Here is a 27,523-nt window from a genome sequence, read left to right on the forward strand (position 1 = left end):
TCACCACTTCTTTACATTCAACAGCATTACCATCGCTGAATTACCCACCATCAACGTCCTGGGGTTCACCATTGACCAGAAATTAACTGGAGCAGCCACGTAAATAATGTGGGTACAAGAGTAGGTCAGAAGCTGGGTATTCTGCGGCAAGTGACTCACCTCCTGACTCCACAAATCCTTTCCGCCATTTAAAAGGCACAAGTCAAGAGTGTGATGGAATAACCTCCACTTGCCTGGATGAGTGCAGCTCCAATTACACTTAAGAATCTCGACACAACCCAGGACAACGCAGCCCGTTTGATTGGCACTTCATCCACTATCTTCACTCCCTCCACCATCGGCACACAGTGGATGCAGTGTGTACCATCCACAGGATGCACTGCAGCAACTCGCCAAGGCTTCTTCGATACCACCTCCCAAACCAACGACCTCTACCCCCTAGAAAGACAAGGGCTGCAGGCACATGGGAACAACACAACCTGCAAGTTCCCCTCCAAGTCAAACACCATCCTGACATGGAAATATATTGTAGTTCCTTCATCGTCGCTGGGTCCAAATCCTGGAACTCCCTACCTAACAGTGCCGTGGGAGAACCTTCACCTCACGGATTGCAGCGGTTCAAGGAGTCCGCTCGCCACCAACTTATCAAGGGCCATGAGAGATGGGAAATAAATGCTGGCCTTGCCAGCGATGCCCACATCCCATGAATGAATAAAAAAAAACGCTCCATTACCCACCTTATTAGTGACCTCCTCTAAAATCAGCTAGAATATTCAGACATGACTTACCCTGAACAAAGCCAAGCTGAATCCCCCTGAACAGCTCATATTTGTTCAAGTCACTCTATGCTTAATACACATTCTAGTCTGCACAACTGACGTTAAACTGTAGACTTGTTTTTTCTCTCCCACCCTTCTTAAACAATGGAGTAATATTAGGAAATGTCTAATCTAACGGCACAATTCCTGAATCAAGAATGATATTGGTGACCATAATAGTAATAATACAGTAAAATAAAATATTAATGCGAATGCTAAAACTGATACTCGTGATAAATACCTGCAGATGTGGACGGAGAAGCAGTAGGGGGCAAATCGGGCCCTGTGGAATATATTGTACAAACAAGACATGAACTTAAAATATTAGGAATTTTACATTGAAGATAAAAGTTGTTCCTAATTTACGAAATCAATGAGTCATTTTCACAAAACGAGGAAAATCCGGCTGCGAACCTTACCGGAACAAATCACACTGGCATCTTCCTTGTGATCACAGTCATGTTGACCTGGCGGTGAGGAACGACAGTCGGACAGAAAGGATTCACTTCCAGTGCACTTCACATCATCCAGCCAGATAACACCGTCACCACGTGCAAATGCGGCCCCTCCTGCGGCCTGTAGAGCGGGGCCGCAGCGCAGCTGTCTGCAGACAACATTGGCATCGGCCATATCCCAGGAGTCATCACACACCGTGCCCCAGCCGTTATTGGACAATATCTCCACTCTCCCGGAGCAGTTGGTGTTACCGCCAACCAGCCTCACAGGTTGTCCCAGGTCTGGCAAAGAGAATAATGTCATATTTATTTGGTAAATGCCAAGAATACAAGTCAGATATTTGGTATGAAGAGCTGGAAGCACCTGGTAAATGTCCATCTTTAGAACCAGAGTCTCGAACGCAGATACTTGAACTGTGGGATCTCTCCGGCAATTTGACATCTGTTGAGAAGAGAAACATGCTGACGGTATTAGACACCAATGTTTGAAATGACGCCCGCGCATTGAGAGGTTCGTTGTGTTACCTGAACAAACAACACCTGCATCCTCCCTGTGATTACAGTTGTGTTCACCCCACGGGTCAGACTGACACTGCCAAAGGAACGACTCGTGTGATTTACACTCCATCTCATCGAGCCAAATGGGCCCGGATCCCTCTCCGAATAACCGAGTGTTATACTGAACAGATGTGATAGGGCCGCACTGTAACTGTTTGCAGATCACTTCTGCATCCTTTGGGTCCAGATTTTCCGAGCAAACTGTTCCCCAGGTCCCATTGTAGAACACTTCCACTCTCCCTTCACAGCGATGCTCTCCATTCACCAGCCGCATCTCTTTGTGCTCTGTCAATGAAACATAAAATAACTCGTTGTGTGTTCACACTGCCCACCACATGTTTTACCGGTTGTTTTCTCTGGTTGTCGGTAATTATTTCAGAAATCTCCCGATTGAGGCTTCACGTATAACACTGCAGAAAATGAGCAGATTGAAAGCGCCCTTACCTGAACACACCACCCTCACGTCTTCTTTATGAGCACAGTCATGTTGACCCCACGGTGCTGAGTGACAGTCCCAGAGAAACGATTCCTTACCCGAACAGTTCAGTTCATCCAACCAAACTAGGCCTGGGCCTTGTCCACACGAAGCAGGAAGTGCCGCCTCCAACGCATTTCCACAACCCAGCTGTCTGCAAACCACGTCAGCGTCGGCCAAATCCCAGGAATCATCACAAACTGAGCCCCAGGTCCCATTGTAATAAACCTCCACTCGCCCAGCACATGGACTTCCACCGTCAGACAATCTTATCTGCATGTGTTCTGTTGGACAATACGGGAGCATTGTACATATTAATCTTATCACTCAATCCAACCACTGCTTCTTCAGCGAAGAAAAAAATTCTGATGGATTTTAATGCCCTTTGATAGGTAAATGAAGGAATACCCCAGAACATCTGCCTATGCTTACATACTGCATAATGCAACTTACACCAGTACAACCCCAAGGCATCTGTCTCCACCAAAATACCGCATAATGGAAGATACAGCAGTACGAACCAAAACATCTGCCTACATTTGCATACTGCAATTCACACCAGCAGAACCCAAAATAGCTATCTACAATTATATACTGCACGATGCAACCAACACCAGTACAACACCGGAACATCTGCCTGTACTTAGATACTGCATAATATAATTAACATCAGCACAATCCGAGAACACCGGTCTACACTTACATACTGTATAATGCAACATGCACCCGTACAACCCCAGAACATCTGTGTACACTTGCATACTTGATAATTGAACTTAAACCATATAATCCCCAAACATCTGTCATCCTTTATTACTTCATAAGAACACTTACACCAGTACAACATCAGAACATCTGTGTGCACTTACTTACGGCATAATGGACTTACACTAGTACAACCCCACAACATTTCACTGCACCTATATACGACATACTTGAACTCACCAGTACAGCCCCAGAACATCTGTCTGCGCCTACACACTGTATAATGGAACATATTTGCAACTTCGGCATTGCATTTGACCCCTGGGCTCAGCTTCCAATCACATATGCTCTCTGTCAAAAAGATCACCTCTGCAACATCGCACACCTCCGCTCCTGCCTCAGCCTGTCTGCTGCTGAAACGCTCATCAATGCCTTTGCTGGCTCCAGTACCGAATATTCCAACGCTGTCCCGGCCAGGCCTTCCATATTCCACCTTGGATAACCTTCATCTCATCCAAAGCACTGCTGCCCATACCTTAACCCGCACCAAGTCCCACTCACCAACAGCCCTGTTCTCACTGGCCTACACTGGTTTCTGGTAAATGCCTCCTGTGTTACATTCTCATCCTCATACTATCAAAATATGGCACAGCACAGAAGGAGGCCATTCGGCTCATCGAGCCTGTTCCGACTCTTTGAAAGAACTATCCAATTAGTCCCGTGCCCCTGCTCTTTCACCATAGGACTGTAATTTTTTCCCTTCAAGTATTTATCCAATTCCCTTTTGAAAGTTACTATTGAATCTGCTTCCACCACCCTTTCAGGCAGTGCATTCCAGATCATTACAACTCACTGAATTAAAAAAAATGTTTCCTCACGTCGTCGCTATTTCCTTTGCAAATCACGTTAAATCTGTGTCCTCTGGTTACCGACTCTTCTGCCACTGGAATCAGTTTCTCCTTATTTATTCTATTAAAATCGTTCATATTTTGAACACCTCTATCAAATCTCCTCTTAACCTTCTCTGTTCCAAGGAGAGCAACCCCAGCTTCTCCAATCTCTCCACATAACTGAACTCACTCATTCCTGATACGATTCTGGTAAATCTCTCCTCAACACTCTCTCTAATGCCTTAACATTATTTCTAAAGTCTGGTAATCAGTGTTTTATAAAGGTTGAGCATAAATTCCTTGCTTTTGTCTTCTATACCTCAATTTGTAAAGCCAACAATCCCATATAATTTTAAAACGCTCTTCTCAACTTGTATACATACACACCCAGGTCTCTCTGTTCCTGCGCCCCCTTTAAAATTGCACTATTTAATTTAAAGTGCTCGTTCTTCCTACCAAAATGTATCACTTCACTCTTCATTGCAATAAATTCCATCCGCCATGTGTCTGCCCATTTCACCAGACTGCCTTTGTTCTTCTGAAGCCTGTTCCTAACCTTCACGTTGTATGCTACATTTCCAACTTTCTTTTCATCTGCAAACTTTGAGATTATACCATTCATACCCAAATCCAGGTCATTAATATATATCAAAAAGAGCAGTGGTCCTAATACTGACCCGGGGTAACCCCACTGTGTACTTCCCTCCAATGTGAAATACAACTGTTCACACACTACACTCTGCATTCTGTCCCTGAGCCAATTTGTATTCACTCTGCCACTGTCCCTTTAATTCCATGGGCTTAAACCCCTCCATGGTCTCGTCCCTCCCAATGTCTACAACCTAATCCAGCCCTGAAACATTTCGAGACAGAGAAACATAGAAAAAATTACGGCACAGAAGGAGGCCATTCGGCCAACCGTGTCTGTGCCAGTCCAAAAAGAGCGACTTTCCAGCACTTGGTCCGTAAGCCTTGTAGGTTACTGCACTTCAAGTGCATATCCAAGTACTTTTTAAATGTGTAAAGGGTTTCTGCCTCTATCACCCTTTCAGGTAGTGAGTTCCAAACCCTACCACCCACTGGGTAAAAGAAGTTTTTCTCAGCTCCCCGCTAATCCTTACACCAACTACTTCAAATCTAAGCCCCTTGGTTATTGAAATCTCTGCTAAGGGAAAAAGGTCCTTCCTGTCCGCTCTATATATGCCCCTCATAATTTCACTCTCTCGCTCAACTCTCTCTCTCACACACACACACACCATCTCGCTCATCTATCTCTCTCTCTCTCGCACACCATCTCGCTCAACTCTCTCTCTCTCTCACACACACACCATCTCGCTCATCTATCTCTCTCTCTCTCGCACACCATCTCGCTCAACTCTCTCTCTCTCTCACACACACACGGAAACCTCCTCCTGATTACCACCTACCGTCCTCCCTCAGCTGATGAATCAGTCCTCCTCCATGTTGAGCACCACTTGGAGGAAGCACTGAGGGTAGCAAGGGCACAAAATGAACTCTGGGTGGGGGACTTCAATGTCCATCACCAAGAATGGCTCGGTAGCACCACTACTGACCGAGCTGGCCGAGTCCTGAAGGACATAGCTGCTAGACTGGGCCTGCGGCAGGTGGTGAGCGAACCAACACGAGGGAAAAACTTACTTGACCTCGTCCTCACCAATCTACCTGTCGCAAATGCATCTGTCCATGACAGTATTGGTAGGAGTGACCACCGCACAGTCCTCGTGGAGATGAAGTCCCGTCTTCGCACTGAGGACACCATCCAACGTGTTGTGTGGCACTACAACCGTGCTGAATGGGATAGATTCAGAATGGATCTAGCAGCTCAAAACTGGGCATCCATGAGGCGCTGTGGGCCATTAGCAGCAGCAGAATTGTATTCCAGCACAATCTGTAACCTCATGGCCCGGCATATTCCTCACTCTACCATTACCAACAAGCCAGGGGATCAACCCTGGTTCAATGAGGAGTGTAGAAGAGCATGCCAGGAGCAGCACCAGGCGTACCTAAAAATGAGGTGCCAACCTGGTAAAGCTACAACTCAGGACTACATGCATGCTAAACAGCAGAAGCAACATGCTATAGACAGAGCTAAGCGATTCCACAACCAACGGATCAGATCAAAGCTCTGCAGTCCTGCCACATCCAGTCGTGAATGGTGGTGGACAATTAAACAACTAACGGGAGGAGGAGGCTCTGCAAACATCCCCATTCTCAATGATGGCGGAGTCCAGCACGTGAGTGCAAAAGACAAGGCTGAAGCGTTTGCAACCATCTTCAGCCAGAAGTGCCGAGTGGATATCCATCTCAGCCTCCTCCCGATATCCCCGCCATCACGGAAGCCAGTCTTCGGCCAATTCGATTCACTCCACGTGATATCAAGAAACGGCTGAGTGCACTGGATACAGCAAAGGCTATGGGCCCCGACAACATCCCAGCTGTAGTGATGAAGACTTGTGCTCCGGAACTAGCTGCGACTCTAGCCAAGCTGTTCCAGTACAGCGACAACACTGGCATCTACCCGACAATGTGGAAAATTGCCCAGGTATGTCCTGTCCACAAAAAGCAGGACAAATCCAATCCGGCCAATTACCGCCCCATCAGTCTACTCTCAATCATCAGCAAAGTGATGGAAGGTGTCATCGACAGTGCTATCAAGCGGCACTTTCTCACCAATAACCTGCTCACCGATGCTCAATTTGGGTTCCGCCAGGACTACTCGGCTCCAGACCTCATTACAGCCTTGGTCCAAACATGGACAAAAGAGCTGAATTCCAGAGGTGAGGTGAGAGTGACTGCCCTTGACATCAAGGCAGCATTTGACCGAGTGTGGCACCAAGGAGCCCTCGTAAAATTGAAGTCAATGGGAATCAGGGGGAAAACTCTCCAGTGGCTGGAGTCATACCTAGCACAAAGGAAGATGGTAGTGTTTGTTGGAGGCCAATCATCTCAGCCCCAGAGTATTGCTGCAGGAGTTCCTCAAGGCAGTGTCCTTGGCCCAACCATCTTCAGCTGCTTCATCAATGAACTTCCCTCCATCATAAGGTCAGAAATGGGGATGTTCGCTGATGACTGCACAGTGTTCAGTTCCATTCGCAACCCCTCAGATAATGAAGCAGTCCGAGCCCGCTTGCAGCAAGATCTGGAAAACATCCAGGCTTGGGCTCATAAGTGGCAAGTAACATTCGCGCCAGATAAGTGCCAGGAAATGACCATCTCCAACAAGAGAGTGTCTAACCACCTCCTCTTGACATTCAACGGCATTACCATCGCCAAATCCCCCACCATCAACATCCTGGGGGTCCCCATTGACCAGAAACTTAACTGGACCAGCCATATAAATACTGTGGCTACGAGAGCAGGTCAGAGGCTGGGTATTCTGCGGCGAGTGACTCACCTCCTGACTCCCCAAAGCCTTTCCACCATCGACAAGGCACAAGTCAGGAGTGTGATGGAATACTCTCCACTTGCCTGGATGAGTGCAGCTCCAACAACACTAAAGAAGCTCGACACCATCCAAGATAAAGCAGCCCGCTTGATTGGCACCCCATCCACCACCCTAAACATTCACTCCCTTCACCACCGGCGCACTGTGGCTGCAGTGTGCACCATCCACAGATTGCACTGCAGCAACTCGCCAATGCTTCTTCGACAGCACCTCCTAAACCCGCGACCTCTACCACCTGGAAGGACAAGAGCAGCAGGCGCATGGGAACAACACCACCTGCACGCTCCCCTCCAAGTCACACACCATCCCGACTTGGAAATATATCGCCGTTCCTTCATTGTCGCTGGGTCAAAATCCTGGAACTCCCTTCCTAACAGCACTGTGGGAGAACCGTCACCACACGGACTGCAGCGGTTCAAGAAGGCGGCTCACCACCACCTTCTCGAGGGCAATTAGGGATGTGCAATAAATGCTGGCCTTGCCAGCGACTCCCACATCCCGTGAACGAATTAAAAAAAAACACCATCTCGCACATCTCTCTCTCTCTCTCTCGCTCTCACACACCATCTCGCTCATCGCTCTCTCTCTCACACACACACACCATCTCGCTCATCTTTCTCTCTCTCTCACACACACACACCATCTCGCTCATCTTTCTCTCTCTCACACGCACACACACCATCTCGCTCATCTCTCTCTCTCACACACACAATCACCCTCCCTCTCTCTCTCTCTCTCACACCATCACCTTCCCTCCCTCTCTCTCTCACACCATCACCCTCCATCCCTCTCTCACACCACCACCCTTCCTCTCACAACATCACTCAACTAAATGACCCCTCAGCATCCTCTGTTCAAATGAAAACAATCCCAGCTTGTCCTTACTTTTCTCACAGCTACATTTCTCCAGTCCTTGCACCCTCTTCGTAAATCTCCTCTGTACCTTCTGTCGTAGTCACATCTTTCCTGTGATTTGGTCACCAGAACTGTACGCAGTCCTCAAGCTGTGGCCTAATTAATGTTTTGTGCAGTTCTAGCAGAACTTCCCTGCTCTTATATTCCATGCCTCAGCTAATAAAGGAATGTATCCCCAATGCCTTATTAACCACCTTATCTACCTGTCCTGCTACCTTCAGGGATCTGTGAACAGGCACTCCAAAGTTCCTTTCTTCTTCTTTACCTCTTAGTATCCGCCCATTTATCGTGTACTCTCTTGCCTTGTTTGCCCTACCCAAATGCATTACCTCACACTTCTCCAGATTTGCCACTTTTCTGCCCACCTGAACAGTCCATTGATATCTGCCTGCAGCCTACAGCTTTCCTCGTCCTATCAACCAAACGGCCAATTTTTGTATTATCTGCAAACTTCTTAATCATGCCCATTATATTTTAGTCTAAATCATTATTATATACCACAAAAAGCAAGGGACTTAGTACTGAGCCATGCGGACTCCACTGGAAACAGATATCAAATCACAAAAACACCTGTCGACCATTACCCTTCGCTTCCCGCCACTGAGCCAATTTTGGATCCAATTTGCCACTTTCCCTTAGGTCACATGAGCTTTTACTTTAAGCACTAATCTGCGATGTGGGACCTTGCTAAAATCCATGTAGACTACATCAAACGCACTAGCCTCATCGACCCTCGTTTTTACCTCCTCTGCATCCCTTCAACTCTGGCCCCTTTTTCATCTCCCACGCCCTTACTCCCACCATTGATGACTGTGGTTTGAGCTGTCTATGCCCCTCCGCCTGTCCACCACTTTCTCTCCACCTATATTACCACTTTCCTCAGCAGATTAGACCTTCCCCTTTCTGGTTCTGTAAATGTGAACCATTCACTCACCTGAACAAAGCACGCCTACATCCTCGCTGTCAGTCAGACTCTGATTGAATGTGAATGAGCTGCAGTCTCGGAGCTGCGACTCGTGTCCCTGACACTGGACATCATTCACCCACACGGGCCCTTCACCCTCTCCGTACTTTGAAGAGTTATAAGCGGATATCGCATTGCCGCAGCCCAGCTGTCTGCAGACCACATTGGCATCATTTAAATCCCAGAGATTATCACGCACTCGCCCCCAGCTGCCGTTGGAGTAAATCTCCACTCGCCCGTCACAGCGGTTTCTCCCATTTGTCAGTCTCGACGGCCAACCTTCATCTGGAGAAGAATAAATTAATAACAGCGAATAACCTGAAACTCCCAATTCGACAGGCGGGTTGCGAGCACATCCTTTCTGCCGTCTCCTGATCTCGGTGAAGAGAATCTAGAGAAATACAGAGCAGATACCAGCCGCTGCTCCAGAGATTGGAAGATAAATCAGAGGGCGACCGGCCCAGGCCGGCGGTGGTTGAAGTGCTGCGATCGATGGCAGGAGCTCGGTCAGAAAATGACTCCTGGCCACTCGCAATTTGCCTCATCCAATATATTGAGGCCGGGTTCAGACAGTGCTCACATGGTCATAATAGCTATTAACTGCCCTCAGGTTCCCTTTTAAAGGGAGCGGATTCCGAGTTAGTGATAGGATTTCATCCTTCGACATTGAGGCCAGTATAAAGGCCCTTTTTAAAATGGATTACGGTGCCAGGGGGCAGAGCTGCCACAATCAGGCCCTCACCAAATGAGGAGAATCGGTGGCGGGTGATTGCCAGGACTAATGTTTGATGACAGCGATACTATATTACAGGAAGTAGATACACAATCCAGACACAGGTAAATGGATGATTGTTAGTTTCAGCGCTGCCTGGATCACTACTCTGTAAAAATTCATGGCCCTGTTTGATTTGGAGCATAACAGGTGCATTGTGTAAATCCGTCACTTGGTCACTGGTGTATTTCTGACCGAGATCCCCAATGACCAGAAAGACACGAATTTCACCGGGTCAGTTGCACAAGTTCCTCCCAGCCACATTTTTACAATTTCAACGGTAATTTCAACTAAGCTGCAAAACAATTTTACTCTCGCATCGCCGGACATTAATCTGTTCAAACAATAGGAACCTGCAAACTAATTATTGATTTTAGCAACGTACTGAAGTCAATTATCGGAAATGACGGGCTGTAATAAACATAAAGCTCCTGACACTAGAAGAGTGATCGTGAACCAAAGGAGAGAACGAGAGGATCCATTCACTCAACATTACATTGTTCTCTATATAACACATACTGAAACGTGCAGACCAGGTATAAACTCATCTGGAAACATTTATCTGCTGCCGAATTAACGCCGAGAGTTTCCAGGATAAAGCACATCTCATCATTGCGATGAATTTTATGTTGATTGATTCATTTAAGCCGGTAACATTTGTAACGGTTTAAAATACGACAACAGGATTTCTGTGCTATAGCAACGTGAGCCTGTTTTGTAGGACTTTGTACAGGATTATATAAAGTTTTTCAGCACAGAAACAAGTCATTCTGTTCCCCGGATCTATGCCGATGTTTTTGTTCCACACGAGCCCCCATCCCCTCTCCTTACTTCACGTCACCCGATGAACACATCCTTCTATTCCTTTCTCCCTCGTTTACTTATCTAGCTTCCCATTAAATGCATCGGTGCTTTTCGCCTCAACCACTCCTTGTGGTAGCGATTTCCACATTCTAACCATTCTCTGGGTAAAGACGTTTCTCCCGAATTCCCAATTTGATTTATTAGTGACTATCTTATATTTATGGCCCCTAGTTTTATATTACCCACAAGTGGAAACAACTTCTCCCCCTCTCCCCTATCGAACCGCTTCATAATTTTGAAAACCTCTATCAGGTCACCTCTCAATCTTCTCTCGGGAAAAGAGCCCAAGCCTGTTCAGTCTTTCCTGATAGTTGTACACGTTCAGTTCCGGTATCATCCTTGTGAATCTTATTTGCACTTTGTCCAGTGCTTCTATAGCCTTTTTGCAACGTTGAGACCAGAACTGTGCGCAGGACTACAAGTATGGCCTAATCAAGGTCACGTTTAAGTTTCACATAACTTCTCTGCTTTCGAATTCTGTTCCTCTGGAAATGAAATCCAGCGCTTTGTTTGCACTTTTTATGGTTTTGTTGCCCTACGTTGCTTCTGTTAATGATTTGTGAATCTGTGCCCACAGTCCCCTTATTACCGCTGCGCCATTTAGACTGTTATTTTCCAAGCAGTACGGTGGCCTACTTATTCGACCAAACCTGAACCACCTCACACTTATCGATATTGAAATTAAATGGACAATTAAACATTCTGCAATTTTGTTGTATTCTTCCTCAGTATGAACTGCCCCCCCCCCCCCCTAAATTTGGTGTCATCCGTAGTGGATTCACATGTATAGATTAAACAGTAAGTCGAGCCATTTATTTATGAAACATGTGCTGGACTGAAACCCTTTGGTCTGATGTAGTTTAGTAATGAACCAATCTACTGATCAACCATCGGGGACACGTCCAATGCTGAATGAAAACATGAAGATTTTCATCAGTAAAACTGGTGGATCAGTGAATGGTAGAAATAGATTCACTGGTGAGAGACTCTACTCGAGGGAAGAACTGTTGGTGTATGTCAGTTCAATAGACAGTGAGGACTCACCCGAGCAGATGACACCGGCGTCAAGTGAGCATTTAAACTGTTCCCAGGATGAAACCGGACAATCCCACAATCGGGACTCGTTCCCTCTGCACTTGTAGTTCTCCTTCCACACTGGGCCGTTTCCCTCCCCAAAGTGAGCTCCTCCCCGGGTTGCGATTACTGCCCCGCACTGAAGGTGTTCACAGACCACACTGGCGTCTTCTAAACCAAAGTAAATATCACAAACCGTCCCCCACTGGTCTCCGTGTAGCACTTCAACCCGGCCGGAGCATCGGCTCTCCCCACCAACCAGTCGTGGGCCATGGTTTCCTGTTTTGGAAACAAATACAGATCGAAATAAATCCTAAATCACACTCAGTATAAAAACAGATGTTTAAGGTGGTAGATGTGCTGGCGATCCAGCAGGCTGATTTTTCCTGGATGGTGTCGAAATTGTTGAGTGTTGTTGCAGCTGCACCCATTTTAGGCAAATAGAGAGTAATTTATCTCACTCCTGACTTGTGCCTTGTAGATGGTGGAGAGGTTTTGGGAGTCAGGACGTGAGTCACTCGCCACAGAATACACAGCCTCTGACCTGCTGTCGTAGCCACGGCATTTATGCGGCTGGTCCAGTTCATTTTCTGGTCAGTGGCGAACCCTTGGATATTGAAGGTAGGTGAGTCAGCGATGGTAATGCCATTAAATGTCAAGAGGAGGTGGTTACACTTCCTCATGTTGGAGATGGTTATTACCTGTCACTTGTGTGGCGCGAATGTTACTTGCTACCTATCCGCCCCCAAATCTGTGTGATATCCAGGTCTTGCTGCAAGCGGGTAGGGAGTGCTTCATTAACCGAGGAATTGCGAATGGAGCTGAACACTGTGCAATCATCAGCGAACAGCCCCACTGCTGACCTTATGATGGAGGGAAGATTATCGATGAAGCAGCTGAATATAGTAGGTCCTAGGACTGAAATTGGGAAGCACCTTTTAGAAAGGATAGTGAAAATCTGGAACTTTCCCCATCCGCTCCCAAAGAAAAAGGTTGTGGATGTTTGGTCAATCGAAATTTTGAAGGCTGAGCTCGATAGATTTTTGTTCGTTAATGGCATCAAGGAATACGGTTAAAAGGCGGGAAGATGGAGTTGAGGTACAGGTCAGCCACGATCTAATTGAATGACCGAACTGGATGGAGAGGCGGAATCCCCTATTCCTGCTCATATTTTCTATCGTATCATCTGAGGACAGTAAAATGCACAAATTCTGTAATATACCTTCCCAATCTCCTCCCTCTGGCCTGATTGTACTGACCCATGATGGAGTACAGCCGCCCTCTGATACCCCACCATTCAGTAAGTCTGACCCTGGACAGGGAGGGTCGGAAGGCTATTGCAGTGTGGAACAGTCAGATCCTGCACACACACACAATTATATTCATAAGTGACTCGAAGCAGGAGCCCTGGCTTAGTCCCCCCTTGCTGGTGTGTGGGACTCTGAGGACAACTGCAGCCCCCAGACAGCGATCCTATAATTCCCTTGGATAAATGCTCCATAATAATATTTATTCGTGATATTCACAGCCATGTTCAAAGAAACCTTACATTTTACCCTCAGAAATTCACTTCAATATTCTATCCGTGTACAATTGGTGTGGTCTGACGTTCAGACCAAAGTATCTGATTTGGTCAGTGCGGACATCGTGAAGTTAATATTCGATTTTTGTGGTCAATGGTCAGTTAATGAGATCAGTTAATGAGATCAGTTATCAGTGCCGTGTTAATGCGTTTAATGAAATCAATGGCCGATTCTTGGTCAATGTTCAATTATTGAGGTCAGTGGTCTGGTAATGAGATTAGTTATTGTGGTTATTGATCTGTTCATGAGATCAGTGACCAGTTAACGAGATAGGTGATCAGTTAAAGCGATCGCTGTTCAGTGCCGCGTGAATCCATTTGATGCTAATTATGAACGTGTCTGCACCACTAAGGGGTTCAGTGAGTGACTCCGAGTCAGTTTCCGGGTGACGAGGACAGTCCACAGCTGCTGATATAATTGCGTGGTGAGCGAAGTGAAAGTCAGGGTAATGACCTCATGCACACGACATTGCAGAGGAGCGTTAGCAATGTAAATAGTGCCGCAGTGTTGAGATCAGGGCAGGTTTAATGTAGTCAGCGGATGGTTAATGAGGGCAGTGCAGTGATCAGAAAGTCAGTGTTTGAGCAATGAGGACAATTGACTGCCCGGAACATCAGTGCCCGGCGAATAAAGTCATGAACTTTAAGGATGGTTAACGGAAAAGTCCCAGAAGTAAAGAAGTCAACGCACGGTTGATCAAGACACCTTGTGCAAAACAATCGTTCCGCGTGAAGTCAACCTATAGTTAATGAAGTTAACCTATAGTTAATGAAGTCTATCCATAGTTGATGATGTTGTGCAAGATTAAAGAAGTTACCATTATGGTCCATGAAGGGTGCGCACGGTGAGTGAGTCAGCGCAGGACCAGTGAGTTGATTGACAACGAAAGCTTGGTCAAATGTGAGAGAGAAAAATACATTCGGTGCAGGCGGTAAATAAACTCGTAACAAATCTACTTCTTCCAGAACAACTGTTAAAGTTTAGAAACTTCTTATTTATAAATAATTGTGAATAATTTGTACCGTGTTACACCAGATGTAGAACAATAATAGTAAACTGTAAGGGCGAGTTTAGATATGACTGTGTTAAAGAGAAACACAGGAATGTCATCACCATCAGTTTTCCAAATATTAAGGAGGAAGTTAACTGTTTTTCAGTAAGTCTGTACTCACCGGAACAGATCATACTGGCATCGTTCCTGTGGGTGCACTCCTGCTGATTTACTGGAGAAAGAGGACAGTCCCACAGATGTGTCTCGTTGCCTTTACATTGAAAGGAATCACTCCGTAGAAGCCCAGTGCCCTCTCCAAAATAAGCACCTCTTGGCACGGACACTGCGACTCCACACTGAAGCTGCGCACAGACCACATTAGCGTCATTCAAATCCCAGTGAAGGTCACACACTGTTCCCCAGGTTTCACCGTATTGGACCTCTAGTCTGCCAGAGCATGGGGAGCCTCCGGATACCAGTCTGGGAATTTTGTGATCTAAAATCATAATCACCATAGTAATCATCATAATCAGAATAATACTAAATATTTACAAATGAATACACATGAGTAATCACAGATATGTGACTATTACTTTCAGATTGGTTCCATTCTGGTTCAATATGGACAATACTGTTTTCCCCTAACGTTACTGGTTACACTATGACTGCATGGCTGTTGATAACATTTCTCTATTTATTGCTACCTTACCCAGTTGTCGTCACTGTGATGTTAATAACCCGCATTGAGAGAACTCGGAAAATTATCAATAGCGAGAGATGGGTAAATCCAAGTCAAACAATCTCTGTCCTGCCTGCACTGACTTTGGGTTCGCTCCACTGCCGACTGAATCCATGTTCTCCTCCAGAAACCAGAGGCCAAGATGGGCTGACAGAGGGCGCCCTCTCTTTTACCCTGGAACTGAAGGACAGAAGAGAATTCCGGACAATCCAGTCCCTCTCAGATCACACTCTCCTTTTACCCTGGAACTGAGGGACAGAAGAGAACTCCGGACCGTCCCATCCCCCTCAGATCACACTCTCCTTTCACCCTGGAACTGTAGGACACTGAGGGAAGAACTCCGGACCGTCCCGTCCCCCTCAGATCACACCCTCCTTTCACCCTGGAACTGTAGGACACTGAGGGGAGAACTCAGGTCCGTCCCGACCCCCTCAGATCACAATCTCCCTTTACCCTGGAACTGAAGGACACTGAGGGGAGAACTCCGGACCATCCCGTCCCCCTCAGATCACACTCTCCTTTTACCTGGAACTGAAGGACATTGAGGGGCGAACTCCGGACCATCCCGTCCCCCTCAGATCACACTCTCCTTTTACCCTGGAACTGTAGGACAATGAGAGGAGAACTACGGACAATCCCGTCCCCCTCAGATCACACCCTCCTTTCACCCTGGAACTGAAGGACATTGAGGGGAGAAATCCGGACCATCCCGTCCCCCTCAGATCACAATCTCCCTTTACCCTGGAACTGTAGGACAATGAGAGGAGAACTGCGGACCGTCCCGTCCCCCTCAGATCACACACTCCTTTTACCCAAGCCACGATACATAAGTTTTCTGATGATGGTCAAAGCCAGTACAGCTCATTAACCTAGAAATACCATAAAGAAGGCTTTTCACAGCAGTTTCTTCAATATTTCTATTTTCCTTAACCAGAGTCCAATCCAACCCTCCGCCGCTCTTTGTGAGAAAAATATCCCGACACCAGTCCTAAGTTTGTCTGTCTCTCCCTTCAGCATTTCTCACTTTGTTCCACTGTAAAGATTTAATTAAATGTCGTTTCCCAGATTCACCTTTCCTCTACGTTTAATACCTCCAGCAGCTCACTTCTGAGTCACCGCAGTTCCCGCTACAAGGCTCACAATTTACCACATCTACCCGTAGAAATCAGTCTCCAGGCTTTCCTACAAACCTCTTCCGGGGTTTGATTTTCCCCCTGCACCTGGAGACCGGAACTATGCACAATGCACAAGGCGAGGCCTTGACAGGGCTCTGTTTAGTTTAATTCTGACCAATTGTAATTGGTGCCCAGAACTATAAACAATGCACAAGACGATATCTGGACAGATCACTGTTCAGTTTAACTCCGACCTCTTGCACCTTGTGACCGGAACGATACACCGTGCGTGCACAAGACGATATCTGGACACAGCTCTGTTAAGTTTAACTGACCTACTGTACCTGGAGACCGGAACGATACACCGTGCACAAGGCAGGGCCTTGACAGATCACTGTTCAGTTTAACTCTGACATCTTGCACCTTGCGACCGGAACGATACACCGTGCAGAAGGCGATATCTGGACAGAGTTCTGTTCAGTATAACTCTGATCTCCGTGACTTGTCATGTACCGTTTCAGTGACAAAGTCCAGCATCTGCTTTGTTTCGCTGATTATTGTTTTTCGGTGAATGAACATGTTGAGGTTCAAGGCCACGAAACCCACTTGATATTTCTCCCCGTCACTCTGGCGAGTCCCATCCCATTCCCGCAGTCCGCCTATCGCCAACTTTCCCTTCCAATGCGCAGCACTTTCCACGTGTCCCTATTAAATTCCATCCACAGATGATCCTCCCATTTACATAATGTCTCCGGTTTATACTGGTTGCTCAGTATAACCTTTATATTGATTGCTCCATCCCCTTCCCTCACCTTCTGCTCCCTTTGATAAACGGAACCCAGACCGCTCCCTTTGATGACCGGGACTCAGACTGCTCCCTTTGATGACTGGGACCCAGACCGCTCCATTTGACGACCGGGACCCAGACCGCTCCCATTGATGACCGGGACCCAGAACGCTCCCTTTGATGACCGGGACCCAGACCGCTCGCTTTGATGACCGGGACCCAGACCGCTCCCCTTGATGACCGTAACCCAGAACGCTCCCTTTGATGACTTTACAGTCAGAAATCGGGGAAATTATAATGGGGAACAAAGAAATGGTAGAACAATTAAACACATACTTTGGTTCTGTCTTCACAAAGGAAGACACAAATAACCTGCCAGAAATGTGAGGGAACCAAGGGTCTAGTGAGAGGGAGGAACGGAAGGAAACCAGTATTAGTAAAGAAAATAGTACTATGGAAATTAATGGGGCTAAAAGGCTGAGAAATCCCGAGGGCCTGATCATCTACATCCCAGAGGACTAAAGGAAGTGGTGCTGGAAATAATGGACGTATTGGTGATCATCTTTCAAAATTCTATAGACTCTGGAATAGTTTCTACAGATTGGAGAGTGGCAAATGTAACCCCACCATTTAAAAAAGGAGGGAGAGCAAAATAGAGAATTACAGACCAGTTATTCGAACATCAATAGTGGGGAAAATGGTAGAGTCCATTATAAAAGATGTGATAACAGGACACTTGGAGGATATTAACGGGATTGGGCAAAGTCAGCATGGGTTTATGAAAGAGAAATAATGCTTAACAAATCTACTGGAGTTTTTTGAAGATTTAACTGGTAGAATAGATAGGGGAGAACCAGTGGATGTGGTGTATTTGGATTTTCAGAAGGCTTTTGATAAGGTCCCACACAAGAGGTTAGTGTGCAAAATTAAAGCACATGGGATTGGGGGGAATATACTTGCATGGATTGCGAATTGGTTGACAGACAGAAAACAGAGTGGAGGAATAAACGGAACTTTTTCCGGGTGGCAGGCAGTGACTAGTGGGGTACTGCAGGGATCAGTGCTTGGGCCCCAGCTAGTCACAATATATATCAATAATTTGGATGAGGGAACTCAATGTAACATTTCCAAGTTTGCAGACGACACAAAGCTGGAGTGGAATGTGAGCGATGAGGAGAATGCAAAGAGGCTCCAATGTAATTTAGACGAGTTGGGTGAGTGGGCAAGAACATGGCAGATGTAGTATAACGTGGATAAATGTGAGTTTAACAACTTTGGTTGTAAAATCAGAAAGGCAGATTATTATCTGAATGGTGATAGATTGGGAAAAGGGGAGGTGCAACGAGACTTGGGTGTCCTTGGACACCAGTCGCTGAAAGCGAGCATTCAGGTGCAGCAAGCAGTTAGGAAGGCGAATGGCATGTTGGCCTTCATTGCAATAGGTTTTGAGTACAGGAGCAGGGATGTCTTACTGCAGTTATACAGGTCCTTGGTGAGACCACATCTGGAGTATTGTGCGCAGTTTTGGTCTCCTTATCTGAGGAAGGATGTCCTTGCCATGGAGGGAGTGCAATGAAGGTTTACCAGGCTGATTCCTGGGATGGCAGGACTGACGTATGAGGAGAGATTGGATTGACTCGGCCTTTATTCACGAGAGTTTAGAAGAAGGAGAGGTGATGTCATCGAAACAGATAATATTCTAACAGGACTAGACAGACGAGATGAAGGGAGGATGTGCCCGATGGCTGGGGATCAGGGGTCACAGTCTCAGCATACGGAGTATGTCATTTAGAACCGAGATGAGGAGAAATTTCTTCACTCAGAGGGTGGTGAACCTGTGGAATTCTCCACCACAGAAGGCAGTGGAGGCCAATCATTAGATGTATTCAAGAAGGAGATAGGTATATTTCTTAACGCTAAAGGGATCAAGGGATGTGGGGAAAAAGCGGGAACAGGGTACTGTGTTAAACGATCAGCCATGATCATTTTGAATGGCGGAGCAGGCCCGAAGGGCGGAATGGCCTACTCTTGCGCCTATTTTCTACGTTTATATGTTTCTATGACCGGGACCCAGACCGCTCCCCTTGATGACCGGGACCCAAACCGCTCCACTTGATGGCCGGGACCCAGACCGCTCCCTCTGATGACCGGGACACAGACCGGTCCCTTTGATGACCGGGACCCAGACCGCTCCCTTTGATTACCGAGACCCAGATCCCTCCCCTTGATGACCGAGAACTAGATCGCTCCCCTTGTTGGCCGGAACCCAGACCGCTCCCTTTGATGACCGGGACCCAGACCGCTCCCTTTGATGACCGGGACCCAGACCGCTCCCTTTGATAACCGGGACCCAGACCGCTCCCTTTGATGACTGGGACCCAGGCCGCTCCCTTTGATGACCGGTACCCAGACCGCTCCCTTTGATGACAGGGACCCAGACCGCTCCGTTTGATGACCGGGACCCAGACCGCTCCCTTTGATGACCGGGACCCAGACCGCTCCCTTTGATTACCGAGACCCAGATCCCTCCCCTTGATGACCGAGTCCTAGATCGCTCCCCTTGATGGCCGGAACCCAGACCGCTCCCTTTGATGACCGGGACCCAGACCGCTCCCTTTGATGACCGGGACCCAGACCGCTCCCTTTGATAACCGGGACCCAGACCGCTCCCTTTGATGACTGGGACCCAGACCGCTCCCTTTGATGACCGGTACCCAGACCGCTCCCTTTGATGACAGGGACCCAGACCGCTCCGTTTGATGACCGCTACAATCAATGTTCAGGGCCTTCCCTTAATCGCAGTTCCTATCCGTGAACATTCCCTCTTTTTTTTGGATGTTTTTATCAATCTCTGCATGTGGGCCTCTATAGAATGACAGCATTTATTGCCCACCCATAGCTGCCCTTTTATGAAGTGGTAGTGAGCCACTTCTTGAACCGCGGCAGTCCATGTGGTGAAGGTATCTCTCAGTTTTGTTCGGTCGGGGGTTCCAGGGTTTTGACTGAGGGACGATGAAGGAACAGCGATATATTTCCAAGTCACGATAGTGTGTGACTCGGAGGGGAATTTGGAGGTGACAGTGTTTCCATGCACCTGCCGCCCTTGGCGTTCTAGGTGGAGCAGGTCATGGGTTTGAGAGGAGCTGTCGAAGAAGCTTTGGTGAGTTGCTGCAGTGCATCCTTTAGTTACTACACACTGCAATCCCGTTGCACCACTGGTGGAGCTAGTGAATGTTTAAGGTACTGGATTGGCTGCTGATCAAGCAGACTGTTTTGTCCTTGATGGTGTCGAGCTTCATGGGGGTTGTGTGAGCTGCACGTATCCAGGCAAGTGGAGAGGATTGCTTCATACTCCGAACTTCTTGGTGGTGGAGAGGCTTTGGGGGGGCTGTTAGGTGGGGAAGTCCAGTGTTTTGACTCAGCGACATGAAGGAACTTTGAGGTGGTGGTGTTCCCATTCACCTGTTGCTTTTGTCCTTCTAGGTGATGGAGGTCTCGAGTTTGGGAGGTGCTGCCGGAGAAACCTCAGCCAGTTGCTGAAGTGCATCATGTAGATGGTACAGACTGCAGTCTCGGTGCGCCAGTGGTGGAGGAACTGGATGTTAAAGGTGGTGGATGGGCTGCCGATCAAGTGGACTGCTTTGTCCTGCATAACGTAAAGCTTCTTGATTGTTGTTGCAGCTGCACCCATCCAGACAAGTGTAAAGTATTCCATTACACTCCTGACTTTTGCCTTGTAAGTGGTGGAGAAACTTTGGGGAGTCAGGAGGTGAACACTTGCCACAGAATATCAGCTTCTGACCTACTCTCGTAGCCACAGCATTTTTGTGGCTTTCAGTTAAGTTTGTGGTCATTGGTGACGCCCAGGATGGTGATGGTCAGGGATTCGGCGATGATAATGCCATTGGATGTAAGGGGGACATGGTTAGTCTCTTTCTTGTTGGAGATGGTCATTGCCTGGCACTTGTTTGACATGAACGTTACTTATAATTTATCAGCCCAAGCCTGAATGTTGCCCATGTCTTCATGCATGGGGACAGGGACTGTTTCATTATCTGAGGGGTTGCGAATGGATCTGAACGCTGTGCAATCATCAGGGAACAGCCCCATTTCTGACCTTATGATGGAGGGAAGGTCATTGATGAAGCAACTGAAGATGGTTGGGCCTAGGAAACTGCCCTGAGGAACTGCCGCAGCAGTGTTCTGGGCTGAGCTGATTGGCCTCCAACAACCACAACCATCTTTCTTTGTACAAGATATGAATCCAGCAACTGGACAGTTTTCCCTTTAATCCTTATTAACTTGAGTTTTACCAGGGCTCTTTGGTCCATCACTCGGTCAAATGCTGCCTCCATGGCCAGGACAGTCACTAACCTCACCTCTGGAATTCAGCTCTTTGCCCCTTGTTTGTAATGAGGTCTGGATCCGAGTGGTACTGGCGGAACCCAAACTGAGCTGCAGTGAGCACGTTGTTGGTGAGTAAGTGCCGCTTGATAGCTTCTTAAGTCACTTTGCTGATGATTGAGAATAAGCTGATGGGACGGGAATTGGCCAGGTTGGATTTGTCCTGTTTCTCGTGGACAGGACATACCTGGGGAATTTTCCACTTCGTCGGGTTGATGCCAGTGTTGTAGCTGTACTGGTACAACTTGGCTGGAGGCAAAACTAGCCCTGGAGCACAGGTCTTCAGCGCTACAGCCGGGATGTTGTCAGGACCTGTAACCTTTTCTGTGTCCCGTGCACTCAGCCATTTCTTGATATCACGTGGATTGAATCTGCAGAATGGATCTAAAGACAGAAAGCATTGACCCGGCGGTAGCCCTTGGCACGGTCTAAAGACACCCAAAGCCCTTCTCATCGCCTCAATTACCTTTAAACTACAGCCACTGTTGTTAATTGGCAAAGGGGACAGCCACTTTGTGCAAAGCAAGATCCCACAATTAGCAAATTGTAAAATTGGCGCTTAATATGTTTTGATGGTGATCAGGCGAGAACTATGGGCCAGGATTCCAGGAGAACTTTTTGCTCTACTTCCAATAGTTGCGTTAATCTAGTGGAATAGTTTAATGCTCTTTTTAACTCGTGAGAGACTCTGTCCTTTTTGCCTTCTCGATATTCGTTCAAAGCTTAAAATGATTGAAGGCGTGCAGGCAGATGTGGGATCTCACTGTGCAGTTTCCTCCAGTGCTGCTCACAGTAATCGCGGACCCAATGTCCAGGTTCCCCCCGAGACTGAGAAACCTCCCTCCCCAGTCTCAGCTTCAGAGTCTGTGTAAAATCTCAGATCTCACAACATACGATCAATGCAGGGGCACAGCCGTGCTCACGGCGCATGCCCGGTAGCGGTTGGTGGGTTCAGAATGGAGAGTTGGATTGAGTTTGGGACATTTCCAGCTGTTCGGATCATTCACCGCGGCTCTGGGTCAAATCTCAGTGGGAACTTGTTCTGTCTGCTGTGTAAATTTGCCGAGTATCAGGTATTTACTGCTCCCAGTGGGGGATGTTTAATCAATATAATAATAGGGATATTGTAACACAAACTGTGATCCTAATATTAACAATACAACATTAATAATAATCTGAGAATACTGGAATTATCATCTCACTTTCCGGGTACGGACAGTCCCGGATTATTTTACTCTCGCTTTTCCCGGAAACAGTCAGACCCGGCGGGAGATGAGAGACAGAAGGAAGATTTTTACCTGAGCAGATGACGCCGGCATCACTGGAGTGTGAGTAGGAATAGTGATCCCATTGATATGAATCACAGTCCCGCAGAGCGGCCTCGGTCCCGCCGCACTCAACATTCCACGTCACAATGGGTCCGGACCCTTCCCCAAAGTGAGCCCCGCCCGGTGCGGACAGCGCGGCCCCGCAGCCCAGCTCCCGACACACGACAGCGGCGTCCCGCAGGTCCCAGTAATGATCATACACAGTCCCCCACCATCCTTTGTAGTGAATCTCCACTCTCCCAGCGCACGGACTACCTCCGTTCACCAGCCTCAGCTTCACAGTCTCTGTAAAATATCAGAAATAACATCAAGCGGTTACAATGTATTGAATCCCCAGTCTCCCAGTGCACGGACTGTTCCCATTCACCAGTCTCACAGTCTGTAAAATATCAGAAATAACATCAAGCGGTTACAGTGTATTAAACCCCCAGTCTCCCAGTGCACGGACTGTCCCCATTCTCCAGTCCTCCAGTCTGTAAGCACGAAGCGGTTACAGTGTATTAAATCCCCGTCACCGGGAGATTCCCAGCCGCAGATCGGCTCCCACGGGGCGGATGGGCGATAGGCTGAGAATGTATTTCAGACTGAAGATGTCGGCAGAAGGGCGTGGCTTCAATGGTCAGCTGTCCTTCATGCTCAGAACTGATTGGCCAAGCGTAATGAGAGCCCAGCTCCAGTCAAGATAGGAAGAATTTTTGCCTCCTGAGCCAATGGAGAAAGAGGCGGGGCTGGGTGGTCATGTGATCGCCATGGCCTTGGTTACATCGAGTTGCATTGAAACTACTGCACAGGTGTTCACGTTCCACACGAGCCTCCTCCCTCCCGACTTCATCTCACCCTATCAACATATCCTTCTATTCCTTCGTCTCTCATCGGCTTATCTAGCTTCCCCTTACAATGCATCGATTCTATTTGCCTCAACAGAGAATCTGAAATAAAGGGCGATTACCTGACCGGTCAGCCTGACTGTTCCCAGGTCTGCCTGAAATGAGACATCGAGAATTAGAGTTCGCTTGGTCAAGAAATGAATGAAAATATCAGAAAGAAAAGTTAAAATACAACAAACTTTGAGTAAAAATTCCCGTCACTTTGTGTAAGAAATGATACCGGGGTCTGTGATTTCATCTGTTCTTCATTCATTATAAAACCGGAAACACAGTCTCTGAAACTTTACAACATTTGCAACGTGCCTACAATTTATGCAGAAAATTAGTACACACACGCGCATAAACACACAAATACACAAAGAAACACAGACATACACACAGACACACACATATAACCACACACATATACACTCACACAGACAATACACGAAGATACACACAAAGACAGATTCATACACAAAGACACAGACACATACACACTTACATACATACATATATATAACCCCAGCACTGACAACTGGGAACAATATTTCTGACCCACCTTCAAACTGAACAAGACCCATTAACCCGACTCGTTTGTTTCGTGTCTGACACCCAATGTTCTAACCATTCTACTTCGTCTCCTCCTGTACCATACGCCTATTTTACATTCCTTCTTGAAATCCACATACACTGGATGTACTTCACTTTAATTGTCTATATAGCCTGTACAATTAGTGATATCTCCTGAAGCATCCATTAAACTTGCTAAAAAAAAATCTGCCTTGAGTAATCCACTTGTGGACACTTTGATTATTTCCGGTATCTCTCATTGGTCACCGATTTCAACTCGAATTATCGTAAGCGGGAGGGGATAGGGTCAGAAATATTATGCGTTATTTAACACAGTATAATAATCGCTCTGGTCGATGCGTAACACGTGGAGAATAATTCCACTCATCGTTATATGTACCAAGATCTTACATTGTTCTCAGGATGTGCACAATGCTGGATCTGCCCCATTTATTACCCGTGTGTAGGTGTCCTGAGAAGGTGGTGGTTATGTGCCCGCTCCTTGTGCTGACGGTGCTCTGACCAATTATTAGCCGTTTGTAAATATTCTGAGAAGGCGGTGGTGATGGGTCCGCTCCTTTTGGTTACGGTGCTCTGAGAAGGTGGTGATGATGAACTCGCTCCTTGTGTTGACAAATGATGACAGAAATATAGGAACAGGAGTAGGCCATTTAGCCCCTCGATCCTGTTCCGCCATTCAATTAGATCACGGCTATCTGTGACCGAACTCCTTATACCCGCTTTAGCCTCGTACCCCTTACTACCTTTGGTCAACAAAAATCTATCAAACTCAGATTTGAAATTAACAATTGAGCGAGCATCAACTGCCGTTTGCGGAAGAGAGTTCCAAACTTTTACCTCCCTTTGCGTCTGGAAGTGTTTCCCACTTCACTCATGAAAGTCTTGTCTCCAATTTTTAGTCTATGTACCCTCGTCCTAGAATCCCCAACTAGTGGAAATAGTTTCTCTCTATCGACCCTATCAGTTCACCTTAATAGCTTGAAAACTTCCATCAAATCACACCTTAATCTTATGAATTCTAGGGAATACAACCCTCGTTTGTGTAATTTCTCCTGGTAATTTAACCCTTAGAGTCCAGGTATCATTCCGGCAAATCCACACTGTGCTCCTTCCAATGCCAATATATGCTTCCGAAGGTGCAGTGCCCAAAACTGAACACAGTAATCAAGGTGTGGTCTAACCAGGGCTTTATACAGCGGTAGCATAAATTCTACCCCCATGTATTCTAACCCTCTAGATATAAGGGCCAGCATTCCATTAGCCTTTTTGACAGTACTCTGACCATTTATTACCCGTGTGTAGATGCCCTGAGAAGGCGCTGGTGATGGGTCCGCTCCTTGTGGTAACGGTGCTCTGAACATTCATGACACGTGTGTATATGCCCTGAGAAGATGGCGGAGATGGGCCCGCTCTTTGACCAGCTGCAGTGCTCACAGTGATTGCCCTCTTACAGTGAAGTTAAGTCGCGAATTTCATAATTTCGATCCAAAGTCCATGAAGGAACCGAGATATACCTTTAATTAAAGATTATTTTATTGTGTGATGAATTTCGGTGCCTTACTCATTAAATTCCTAACTTCCTCAAACAAAACACAATTTTAAAAGAAGAGTTGATCAGGTGGGATCTCGCCTCCTAACTCCATGCGGGCTGTTCCTCGATAATTTTCTGCTCTATGGGTTCTCTTGTAACCTGCCCTCTCCGATTTGTGACATCATTTTACCAATTAATGATGACCGGTTAATGGTCCTCTCGTTTACTGGTTAAGCTTTACTGCTCTTTAAAATGCAGCCAGTATATTGACCTGCTCCCAATCCCCGATGATATTCTGCCCTCCAGTATTCCCGGTCTCTTACTATTTTCTAGGTCATATATTATAGATATTGTGTTGACCTGCTCCCAATCCCCCTGATGGTAATGTACCCTCCAGAATTCCCGGTCTCTTTCTATTCTCTAGGTCATATATTATAGACATTGTGTTGACCTGATCCCATCTCCCTGATGATATTGTGTTGCACAGATTTCCTGGTCACTTTCTATTCTCGAGGTTATGTATTACAGTCTCAAGATAAGGGGTCATCCATTTAGGAGAGAGATGAGGAAAAAAATCTTCACTCGGAGGGTTGTGAATCTTTGGAATTCTCTACCCCAGAGGGCTGTGAATGCTCAGTCATTGAGTACATTCAAGACAGAGATCGATGGATACTACGGCATTAAGGGAATCAAGGGATATGGGTTAGGTGCGGGCAAGTGCAGTTTTTTTAATTCATTCATGGGATGTGGACGTCGCTGGCAAGGCCAGCATTTACTGCCCATCCCTAATTACCCTCGAGAAGGTGGTGGTAAGCCGTCTTCTTGAACCGCTGCAGTTCGTGTGGTGACGGTTCTCCCACAGTGCTGTTAGGAAGGGAGTTCCAGGATTTTGACCAAGCGACAATGAAGGAACGGCGATATATTTCCAAGTCCGGATGGTGTGTGACTTGGGGTGGGGGGAACGTGCAGGTGGTGTTATTCCCCTGTGCTTGCTCCCTTGTCCTTCTAGGTGGTAGAGGTCGCGGGTTTGAGAGGTGCTGTCGAAGAAGCCTTGGCGAGTTGCTGCAGTGCATCCTGTGGATGGTACACACTGCAGCAACTCGCCAGGGTTGAGGTAGTAGATCAGCCATGATCTTACTGAATGGTGGAGAAGGCTCGAGGGGCGGTATGAGCGTCTCCTACTACTATTTCTTATGTTCTTATGACAGTGTAACACCGATTCCTGTCCTCAGCTGTGCTTGCCGAGAATTCTTGAATGATAGCCAGCTTCTCAAACATAATCTCACAGGTGTCTTTCTGTACCCGGTTCTGTAGTGTAGACTGTGCGTGACTTGTTTCGACCCCAGTAGTGCCTCACAGTCCTTCCCAACTCTCCCCTGATAATAGTCAGTGCCCAGCAAATTCTCCTTTCCTTACCCATTGACAGACTAGTGGGAATAATCTTTCACTATTTCCACCCCTGCCTCAGCTGATCCGCTACTAAAACCTTTGTCCATGCCGTTGTTACCGCCAGACTGGACTATTCCAATGCTCTCCTGACCGGCTTCCCATCTTCCACCCTCCATAAAATTGAGCACATCCAAACCTCTGCTGCCCGCACCTAACTCACACCAAGTCACCTTCTCCGAT

General features: G+C 47.0%; 1 protein-coding gene across 2 annotated transcripts in view; it reads right to left on the minus strand.

The window, feature by feature from the left end:
- The window catches only part of LOC137335640 (deleted in malignant brain tumors 1 protein-like), a 45,414-nt gene that overhangs the window by 10,668 nt on the left and 7,223 nt on the right, over positions 1 to 27,523 (minus strand). For both annotated transcript variants that reach the window (XM_068000936.1, XM_068000935.1), the window contains exons 2-11: positions 23,853 to 23,885; positions 22,874 to 23,188; positions 14,712 to 15,026; positions 11,927 to 12,235; positions 9,217 to 9,531; positions 2,276 to 2,590; positions 1,799 to 2,116; positions 1,638 to 1,715; positions 1,238 to 1,555; positions 1,060 to 1,101 (exon numbers count right to left, since the gene is read on the minus strand). In XM_068000936.1, coding sequence (XP_067857037.1) covers positions 1,060 to 1,101; positions 1,238 to 1,555; positions 1,638 to 1,715; positions 1,799 to 2,116; positions 2,276 to 2,590; positions 9,217 to 9,531; positions 11,927 to 12,235; positions 14,712 to 15,026; positions 22,874 to 23,188; positions 23,853 to 23,885 — 2,358 coding nt within the window. The remainder of the gene's footprint in view (positions 1 to 1,059; positions 1,102 to 1,237; positions 1,556 to 1,637; positions 1,716 to 1,798; positions 2,117 to 2,275; positions 2,591 to 9,216; positions 9,532 to 11,926; positions 12,236 to 14,711; positions 15,027 to 22,873; positions 23,189 to 23,852; positions 23,886 to 27,523) is intronic.

This window comes from Heptranchias perlo, chromosome 20 (assembly GCF_035084215.1).
Source record: "Heptranchias perlo isolate sHepPer1 chromosome 20, sHepPer1.hap1, whole genome shotgun sequence".
In the NCBI taxonomy this organism is placed as follows: domain Eukaryota; kingdom Metazoa; phylum Chordata; class Chondrichthyes; order Hexanchiformes; family Hexanchidae; genus Heptranchias; species Heptranchias perlo.